Below are 10726 nucleotides of genomic sequence, written 5' to 3'. Positions count from 1 at the left end.
GGGATACTGTGGGCTGGGTGTGTGGTGTTGGGGCACTGTGGGCTGGGTGTGTGGTGTTGGGGTACTTCTTCTCTTTGTCTTCTTCAAACATTTTACACTCCCCCATCACTCTTCCTTCTCCTACTTCCCCTCCTTTCTCTCCTCCTCCAAATACCCCACCACTTCCTTCCTCGTCTTCCTCCTTCTTATCTCTCTTTCCTCCTCCTCTCTCCCTCTTTCTCCTCCTCTTCCTTCACATCCACCACCACTTCCTTCCTCCTGGTCTTCCTCCTCTCTCTCATCGTCCTCCTCCTTCTCTCCTCCTCCTCCTCCTCTTATAGTATCCTCCACGCTTCATTACCCCGGCAGGAGGTGCCTGATGGAGGAGGAGGTGAGGTGTGATGCAGGCGGCTGTGTCAGTGATAACAGGTAACCTCATTACCCGTCTCAGGTACAACACACCTATTTACATAATATAGTTTCCATCATGAAGGGAGGGGGGGGGCAGGAGAGGGGGAAGGAAGTAGGGGGGAGAGGAGAGGAAGGGAAGAAAGGGAGGAGGAGGAAGGGAGGGGAGAAGGTGGGAGGTATACACATTGTAATATAGAGCAGTATTAGGTCATTACACTAGTGCCCAGATGTATACAGTGCGCATATTATTAGATTGTGTGTGTGTGTGTGTGTGTGTGTGTAATAATAATAATATTTAATAATAATAATAATATTAATAATAATAATTAACGGTTTATTGAAAGAGCATGGCAGCCGGAAGTCTGAAAATACTCAGTTACATAATTGGGGAATGGGTCTCTTGATTGACAAATAATATACAAGTAACATAAGTGATACAAATATGATATATAATAATTACTACAGGGCATTTCAACATAGTGACAGTGCAAAGGGTAAGATTGACTGGGAGTGAATACGCTGGTTGATTACAAGTTATTGATAATTTTTACAATGGTTGGGACTGGGCTGTTCTTATAGAGATCAGTTCGTGCTCGTATGGGCTGGATGCTGTTGTGGTGTCGAACGGCAATTCTCGGACGAGGGATCTCGGGTGGTATTAGGAGCCGGTGTCGAGGATAGTGCAGAAGCTTCTCAACAAATTTGCAGATGAGGTCGTGGTGATGGTCAGTGAGAGTCGGGAGGGTCAGTGTGTTGAGCTCTTCTTGATATGTGGAGTAGGAAGGGGAGAGAATAACCTTGCACTTTTTCTAGGTGTTTACGTTGTGTGGTATTTAGGGAGGAAGACCAGGTAGGGGAGGCATAGGTGAGCTTGGGAAGTATGAATGTTGAGTAAACACTGAGGAGCTCGGGTGCAGGAACTCCGAGGGACTTGAGTCGGCGGAGGAGGTGGAGACAGAAACTGGAGGATTTGACAACTTCACTGACGTGTGGTTTCCAATTTAGGTTGTGGTCTTATGGTGTCGCCGAGGAGCTTAGTGGAATCTACAACCTGGAGTGTGTTGGGACCTAAGGTAATGGAAGGGGGTGGGACAACGTCGGAGGAGAGGTTGATGTGCATAACCATGGTCTTGGTATGGTTGATGGTGACATGGTTGTTGGTGGCCCAGTTTTGGAGACTGTTTGTGTGTGTGTAAACCTTGGTAAGATATGATAGAGGTAGTCTGGGTTAGTGTGTGTGTTAAGAGATCATATCTGGAGTTGAAAGTGGGCAAGATGTTAACGCTTGGAGTCTGTGTAATAATTGTAATAATAATTAACTGTTTATTAACAAATACAGCAGCCATAAGTAAACACACAAGGAACACAAGTGGTAAATAATATATAACATACTGTAATGTAGTGACATGGGGGAAAAGGTCACTTAACAAGGACTCTCAGCACAGTTACAGCACAACAGTGAGATTGTCAAGGAGTGAACACACAAGATATCTACCAGTTGTTGATGATTGTTACAGTGTGTACTGGTGCAGCGATCAGTACGTGATCTTATGGGCTGGAGGCGGCTGCAGTGTTGAACAGTAATATGCGGACGAGGGATCTCAGGTGGTAGCAGGTGACGGTGGTGATGATGGTGCAGCGATCAGTACGTGGTCTTTGGTGCTGGAAGCAGCTGCAGTGTTTAACAGTAATATGCTGACGAGGGATCTCAGGTGTAGCAGGTGACGGTGGTGATGATGGTGCAGCGACCAGTACGTGGTCTTATGGGCTGGAGGCGGCTGTAGCGTTGAAGAGTAATATGCGGACGAGGGATCTCAGGTGGTAGCAGGTGACGGTGGTGATGATGGTGCAGCGATCAGTACGTGGTCTTATGGGCTGGAGGCGGCTGTAGCGTTGAAGAGTAATATGCTGACGATGGATCTCAGGTGGTAACTTCCATGATAACTTCGTCCCTAACTAACAGATGAGGTCATAGTGATGATCAGAGAGTGTTGAGAAGGTCAGTGTAGTGTGGTGCAGGAGAGGGAGAGAATAGTCTTGCTCGGCCTCTTCTCCACTCTCCAGGAGTCCTCCTTGTGTAGCAGTTAAGTGAGAAGACCAGACAGGGGAAGCATAAGTGAGCTTAAGGAATATGAATGTAAGTGTGTGTGTGTGTGTGAAGGTAAAAATTCCAATTGTGTTGGGAAGATACATTGTTAATTATCCTAGCACACACACACACACACACACACACACACACACACACACACACACACACTCAGTCTTTCAGTAACTAAGGATGAAATAAAACAAATAAACTTAACTGAACAGTGTATTATTAGGCATCAAGTTGACAGTTACCAAACACAGTGTTTTGTTGTACTAGTGCTTAACTAGTTCAGTTACAACATTTGCTAGTAAAGTAGCTAGTTACGTTACCTTTGTACTAGTAACGTAGCTACTAGTGTCACATCTGTACTAGTACCATAACTGCTGTAGTAGAGTTACCTTAGTACTGGTAAGGTAAACTAGCAGTGTTATATGTGCACTGGTAATATACTAGTACATATATACCTGCCTTACAACTACTGCTAGTAGCATTAGTTGTAACTGACGAAATCATTACAAAACTACATGAATTGTAACACTGACATCCCACTGTAGAATGTGAACTAGCTTTTCTATATTTACTTGCTCTTGTATTTATCATGTAATAGAACCAAGGCATAACGCTAGTGCTATTACGGAAGCTAGTAAATTTATAAACACATTAGTAACACGGATATAGGGTTATTGGCCAGCTAGTGACAACCAACAGTGTTACAGAATTCTTTACTTACGTCACTAGCACCACTAGCTAGGCACGTTACTAGCCGTGAGAGCAGGAAACAGGTTCACTGGTTAACTCTGTTTGTAGATAGTATTTGGCACAGCGATATTGGGACACGGATATAACCAAATAAGACTGACACCCGGAACTACACCTCTTTTACGGAGGCATTATAACCCAGTATTTAGTTAGGTTAGGTTAAGTTAAGTGAGATTAGGTTAAGCCAGGTTAGGTTAGGTTAGGTTAATTTAGGTTGCCATATGAGGTTAAGTTAGAAAGACAGTGATAATGATGAACTTGTCGTGTGAACATTGCAAAAGATGAGTGGATGTGAGGTAATCATTCTCATGTTCCTAGAATGTGTAAGATGGGGGAGTTTGTGTGTGCGTGTGTGTAAATGTGTGTGTGTGTGTGTGTGTGTGTGTGTGTGTATGTAATGTCTGTGTGTGTGTGTGTATGTGTGTGTGTGTGTGTATGTGTATGTGTGTAAATGTGTGTGTGTGTGTGTGTGTGTGTGTGTATGTGTGTAAATGTCTGTGTGTGTGTGTGTGTGTGTGTGTAAATGTCTGTGTGTGTGTGTGTATGTGTGTAAACGTCTGTGTGTATGTGTGTAAATATCTGTGTGTGTGTGTGTGTGTGTGTGTGTGTGTGTGTGTGTGTGTGTGTGTGTGTAAATGTCTGTGTGTGTATGTGCGTAAAGGTATGTGTGTATGTGTGTGTATGTGTGTAAATGTCTGTGTGTGTGCGTGTGTGCATGTGTGTAAATGTGTGTGTGTGTGCGTGTGTGTGTGTGTAAATATCTGTGTGTGTGTGTGTGCGTTTGTATGTGTGTAAATATCTGTGTGCGTGTGTGAGTACAAATGTGTGTGTGTGAACTTTAAGGAAATATTTCAGTAATGAAAAACATCTATTTCTTTTTGAGGTGTAAAATGAGGTCGATACATTTCATTCTTGTCTTCTGATAGCAGCATGAAGTCAGCCTGCAGTACTGAGACGTCGAGTACTGTCTGAAAGAAATAATGAAAGAAGATCACAGATACACATGATCAAAACAGATGATTGAAGCTTTAAGTGCATTTATATTCATTAAAGAAAGAACAGTCTTCCTTCATTTCACGGACGAAACACCGGTGAAAAAAGCATTCACGTGCAGGTTATGTACATCAAAGATAAAAGAATGAATACCCTTCATTCTTTCCACACACAGAACACCATTGAAAGAAGGATAAAAGTGTAAGATATTTACATGAAAGAAGAGGACAGTTTTCATGACTGTAGACTGACTGGTGACTGTCTTCATCACTGTAGACTGACTGGTGACTGTCCTCATCACTGTAGACTGACTGGTGACTGTCTTCATCACTGTAGACTGACTGGTGACTGTTATAATCACTGTAGACTGATTGGTGACTGTCTTCATCACTGTAGACAGACTGGTGACTGTCTTCATCACTGTAGACTGACTGGTGACTGTCTTCATCACTGTAGACTGACTGGTGACTGTCTTCATCACTGTAGACTGACTGGTGACTGTCCTCATCACTGTAGACTGACTGGTGACTGTCTTCATCACTGTAGACTGACTGGTGACTGTCTTCATCACCGCTGTAGACAGACTGGTGACTGCCTCATCACTGTAGACTGACTGGTGACTGTCTTCATCACTGTAGACTGACTGGTGACTGTCTTCATCACTGTAGACTGACTGGTGACTGTCTTCATCACTGTAGACTGACTGGTGACTGCTATCATCACTGTAGACTGACTGGTGACTGTCTTCATCACTGTAGACTGACTGGTGACTGTTATCATCAAAATAGACTGACTGGTAACTGTTATCATCAATGTACACTGACTGGTGAATGTCTCCATCACTGTAGACTGACTGGTGACTGTTATCATCAATGTAGACTGACTGGTAACTGTTATCATCAATGTAGACTGACTGGTAACTGTTATCATCAATGTACACTGACTGGTGACTGTCTTCATCACTGTAGACTGATTGGTGACTGTCTTCATCACTGTAGACTGACTGGTGACTGTTATCATCAATGTAGACTGACTGGTAACTGTTATCATCAATGTAGACTGACTGGTGACCGTCTTCATCACTGTAGACTTACTGGTGACTGTCTTCATCACTACTGTAGACAGACTGCGACTGTCTTCATCACTGTAGACTGACTGGTGACTGTTATAATCACTGTAGACTGATTGGTGACTGTCTTCATCACTGTAGACAGACTGGTGACTGTCTTCATCACTGTAGACTGACTGGTGACTGTCTTCATCACTGTAGACTGACTGGTGACTGTCTTCATCACTGTAGACTGACTGGTGACTGTCCTCATCACTGTAGACTGACTGGTGACTGTCTTCATCACTGTAGACTGACTGGTGACTGTCTTCATCACTGTAGACTGACTGCGACTGCCTCATCACCGTAGACTGACTGGTGACTGTCTTCATCACCGTAGACAGACCAGGACTGTCTTCATCACCAGACCGACTGGCACTGTTATCATCACCAGACCGACTGCGACCGCTGTCTTCATCATCGTAGACTGACTGGTGACCGTCTTCATCACTCGTAGACCGACTGGTGACTGTTATCATCACTGAAGACTGACTGGTGACCGTCTTCATCACTGTAGACTGATCGGTGACTGTCTTCATCACTGTAGACAGATTCGGTGACTGGTCTTCATCACTGTAGACTGACTGGTGACTGGCTTCACCACTGTAGACTGACTGCGACTGTTCTCATCACCGTAGACCGACTGGTGACCGTCTTCATCACCGTGACTGACTGTGACTGTTATCATCACTGTAGACTGACTGGTAACTGTTATCATCAATGTACAGTAGACTGACTGGTGACTGTTATCATCATTGTAGACTGACTGGTGACTGTCTTCATCACTGTAGACTGACTGGTGACTGTTATCATCACTGTAGACTGACTGGTAACTGTTTCATCAATGTACAGTATACTGACTGGTGACTGTTATCATCATTTAGACTGACTGGCGACTGTTATCATCACTGTAGACTGACTGGTGACTGTTATCATCACTGTAGACTGACTGGTAACTGTTTCATCAATGTACAGTATACTGACTGGTGACTGTTATCATCATTTAGACTGACTGGTGACTGTTATCATCACTGTAGACTGACTGGTGACTGTTATCATCACTGTAGACTGACTGGTGACTGTCTTCATCACTGTAGACTGACTGGTGACTGCTCCTCATCACTGTAGACCGACTGGTGACTGTTATCATCACTGTAGACTAACTAGTGACTGTCATTATCTCTGTAGATTAACTGGGACAGTCTTGGGGTACTCCTATTGTTACCAGTTAGGTCCCAGTTACCAGTCATCGTTACCTCACAGTCTACAAACAGTTATTGGGAGGTAATCTGTCAAGTAAATTCTATCTTGTTAAAAAGTTTGTCCAGTTGATGATTTTGTCCGGTTTAATATTTTGCCCGGTTATAGATTCTGTCCTGTTAAAGATTATGTCCGGTTAAAGATTCTGTCTAGTTAAATATTTAGTTCTGTTAAAGATTATGCCTGGTTATAGATTTTGTCCAATTAATGATTTTGTCCGGTTAAAGATTCTGTTATGTCAATTAGTCCAGTTATTTTTATTTTGTCCACTTAGATATAATTTTATTTATTTATTTGTTATTACAATGCTTGAGTTGATCTGTCCGGTTGATTTTGTCCGTATAGAGACAACTTACAATTTGTCCGGTTGGTTTTGTCCGTATACAGTCACATTACAATTTGTCCGCATAGAGATTCACCACAATTTGTCTGATCGATTACGTCCGTATAGACACATTACAATTTGTCCGGTTGATTTTTGTCCGTATACACATTACAATTTGTCCGGTTGATTTTGTCCAACTACAATGATAATACAATTTTTAGTGTCTTCATTATTTACGATCATCTGTGTTGCTTGATCTCATCTACTGAAGGAGGTGGTGTAGGAGTCTCTGAAGGAGGAGGTACTGAAGGAGTTCTTGAGGGAGGTGATGAAGGAGTCCTTGAGGGAAGTGACGAAGGAGGTGGCGATAGAGTCCGTGAAGGAGGCGGCGAAGGAGGTAGCGAAGAAGAAGGAAGCGCTGAAGGAGGTGGCGAAGGAGGCACAGAGCGTGAAGCAGGAGGCCATAAGTGCTAGACTCGGTGCCACCCCAAGACTCTCTCCGCTGGCTGTGGACAGACAACAGACAAAAGAGGTTACTGTGTTGTTGCTCCTATTCTTGGCAGTTAACAAACATTTGGCTACTTTTTTGGCAGTTAACAGACATTTGGCTACTTTTCTTGGCAGTTAACAGACATTTGGCTACTATTCTTGACAGTTAACAGACATTTGGCTACTATTCTTGGCAGTTAACAGACATTTGGCTACTTTTTGGCAGTTAACAGACATTTGGCTACTATTCTTGGCAGTTAACAGACATTTGGCTACTTTTCTTGGCAGTTAACAGACATTTGGCTACTATTCTTGACAGTTAACAGACATTTGGCTCCTATTCTTGGCAGTTAACAGACATTTGGCTACTATTTTTGGCAGTTAACAGACATTTGGCTACTTTTCTTGGCAGTTAACAGACATTTGGCTACTATTCTTGACAGCCGGACATTTGCTACTTATGGATTTTAAGACAGATGGCTACTTTTCATAAATATTAACAGCATTAACAGACATTGGCCGTTTTTTCTGATTTTTAACAGACATTTGGCTATTATATCCGACTGTGAACAATAACAGACTAACAGGACAAAACATTTACATTAAGAGGCGTCCATAATTATACGAGCACATGTATTCACACAGACACAAACACACAAACATTCTACCCTGGGGAACATCACACAGACACAAACACCTACCCTGGGAATATCTCACAGACACAAACACACAAACACCTACCCTGGAAAGATCTCTCCCAGGCTCTGAAGTTGTCAAGTATGGTAGTGTGGTGGGCCAGCCGATTACCACTGATCTCCGCCACACATTTAACCCTCAGTACGCCTCGCTGGAAGTGGAACGGCCTCGCTACGAACGTAAGTCGGGAGATCTGCGTCAGTAGACCATCCTGAACCATGTAAGGGCGTTCTCTGGTGACTATATCTTGTGGTGCCTGTGACAAAGACCAACAGAAAGTGCTTGAAACATTCCATCTCTTGAGAAAATAAATACGTGTCTTTTCCAGCATAAATTAGTGTAAATAGATGTCATTTCATCTGACAATTCGCCTCCCAGAGCGTAATTCACCTGAATATTAACCGCTCTAACGCTACGTGCGGGGTTAAATTAGGTTAGGTTGGGCTAGTTCAGATTACGTGAGACAGGTTAGGTTAGCGTTAGGGTTAGGCTTCAGGTGTCTTAAGGTTAGCGTTAGCTCAGGTTGGGTTAGGCTTCAGGTGTCTTAAGGTTAGCGTTAGCTCAGGTTGGGTTAGGCTTCAGGTGTCTTAAGGTTAGCGTTAGCTTAGGTTGGGTTAGGCTTCAGGTGTCTTAAGGTTAGCGTTAGCTCAGGTTGGGTTAGGCTTCAGGTGTCTACAAGGGGCAATTGTGTTGGGTTAGGCTTCAGGTGTCTTAAGGTTAGCGTTAGCTCAGGTTGGGTTAGGCTTCAGGTGTCTTAAGGTTAGCGTTAGCTCAGGTTGGGTTAGGCTTCAGGTGTCTTAAGGTTAGCGTTAGCTTAGGTTGGGTTAGGCTTCAGGTGTCTTAAGGTTAGCGTTAGCTCAGGTTGGGTTAGGCTTCAGGTGTCTTAAGGTTTATCACTGAAGTTAACTTATGTGTAGAAGTTGATGATTGAGTGAAATAAGTTGGCGACGTATAGATGGATAATGTATCGTTATTATTGGCGACATTTGGCGAAATTTATACTAATTTGGCGATGTTTAATGTATGTACTTTGATATAATGATGTAATAAGCAATGAGGTGATGTGTACTGATGTATAGGTGATGTGTACTGATGTGTAGGTGATGTGCAGACTCACCTGTCTGCCGTTTATCCTCCAGGAGAGATGTGTTGCAGGTCGGGATGGGCTGGAGGTACACAGGAGGTTGACTGTATCGTTAACGTGGTACCTGTTGCGTCCACCTGTGATGACCGGCCCGGAGGTTGGTGGCTCTGTTGGGGAGGGGCCTGTCTATTAGGCTGAGAGACAGACAGATAGACAGACAAAGGAAATAGATAGAGAGATAGACAGACAAAGAGACAAAGGAAATGGTTACAGACAGACAGATTGAAAGATAGACAGACAGACAAACAGATTGATAAACAGAAACGGGAGATATATATATATGCACACAGACAGAAAAGAGACAGACAGAAAGTGAGACAGGCAGCCAGATTTGACAGAAAGACACATACACTCACCAATGACTAAGAGGTTGCCGCGGCCCGTCACAGTGTTAAACTTAGGTCCTTCAGCTGACACTTCACACCGGTACTGACCAGACGTGTTGAAGCCCACAGCCCGCAGTACCACCCGACCAGGCTGTGACGCTGCCTCCTGTGACGGTACAGTGTTAGGGTACAGCTGACTACAGTGAGGGAAGGGTGCAGTAAGGAGGGAGGGTGTTACAGTACGGGGTAGAGCGAATTACAGTAAGAGTAGAGTAAGTTACAGTGAAGGGTACAGTAGGGAGAACAGGTTATAGTAAAGTATTGTAAGGTTGGGTTACATTAGGTTACAGCGTGGTACAGTAAGTTACAGTAGGGTTATAGCAAGTTACAGTAGAGGGTACAGTAAGTTACAGTAGGGTTATAGCAAGTTACAGTAGAGGGTACAGTAAGTTACAGTAGGGTTATAGCAAGTTACAGTAGAGGGTACAGTAAGTTACAGTAAGGGTACAGTCAGACAATATTCATAGTTTTATATCAGTATTTACAGCGACCAATCACAACAAACCTTATTTAAATGTCTACCATTCAAATTATTTACTGCTTTTTTACGTCAACCAATCATATTAATCCTACTTTTCATACCAACCAATCACATTATTCCTACTTTTCACATCCACCAATTACAACCAACATAGATCTACTAAGGAATTATTCGGTTCCAATATTAACACTCCATTAACACATTAGTCTCTATTCCCTCATTTATCATTCACTCTGTTGGTAATAATCAACAAGTATAACAGTAGCAATAACAATAGCACTAATAATAATGATAATAACAATAGCAGTAATAATAATAATAATAATAATAATAATAATAATAATAATAATAATAATAATAATAATAATAATAATAATAATAATAATAATAATAATAATAATATCCTCTTCGCGTAACCATCTTTCGGAAGATGTTGTGCCTTACCTAATAATTAATCCCTAAAATATTAAACACATTCTTCTATATTATAAATCAGACCAAATATATTTTATATTCATTTTTATTTAATTTTTACAAAGTATTTATCCTTTTATAGATGAAGAGAGATGAAGAAAAGTGAATAATTATTGTTTATTTTGAGAAGTG

General features: G+C 42.4%; 2 protein-coding genes across 2 annotated transcripts in view; both read right to left on the bottom strand.

Annotated features, from left to right (window-relative positions):
- Positions 1-3985: 3985 nt before the first annotated feature.
- On the bottom strand, positions 3986-4757 carry LOC121857238. The gene is made up of 2 exons (XM_042353216.1): positions 4446-4757; positions 3986-4206 (listed from the first exon to the last, which is right to left on the bottom strand). Exons 1-2 carry the CDS (start codon positions 4737-4739, stop codon positions 4090-4092), a joined length of 411 nt encoding a protein of 136 aa, XP_042209150.1. The 5' UTR covers positions 4740-4757; the 3' UTR covers positions 3986-4089.
- Positions 4758-6025: 1268 nt separating this feature from the next.
- Positions 6026-10726, bottom strand: part of LOC121857258 — a 111267-nt gene continuing 106566 nt past the window's right edge. The window contains exons 6-9 of the mRNA XM_042353249.1: positions 9610-9745; positions 9227-9360; positions 8155-8365; positions 6026-7430 (exon numbers count right to left, since the gene is read on the bottom strand). Of these exons, the coding sequence (XP_042209183.1) occupies positions 7183-7430; positions 8155-8365; positions 9227-9360; positions 9610-9745 (729 nt within the window). The 3' untranslated portion in view covers positions 6026-7182. The remainder of the gene's footprint in view (positions 7431-8154; positions 8366-9226; positions 9361-9609; positions 9746-10726) is intronic.

The sequence above is a fragment of the Homarus americanus genome, unplaced genomic scaffold (assembly GCF_018991925.1).
Source record: "Homarus americanus isolate GMGI-L3 unplaced genomic scaffold, GMGI_Hamer_2.0 scaffold20465, whole genome shotgun sequence".
Taxonomy (NCBI): domain Eukaryota; kingdom Metazoa; phylum Arthropoda; class Malacostraca; order Decapoda; family Nephropidae; genus Homarus; species Homarus americanus.
The sequence above is the reverse complement of the archived record's forward strand: the minus strand, read 5'-3'. Positions and strand labels throughout refer to the sequence as shown.

What these genes read in the sequence shown, in the direction of transcription:
- LOC121857238 (XM_042353216.1), bottom strand. Translation starts at nt 4,739, where the DNA reads ATGAGGACAGTCACCAGTCAGTCTACAGTGATGAAGACAGTCACCAGT. An exon ending in AAACTGTCCTCTTCTTTCAT is followed by an intron (nt 4,207 to 4,445) that starts GTAAATATCTTA and finishes TATTTCTTTCAG; the next exon opens with ACAGTACTCGACGTCTCAGT.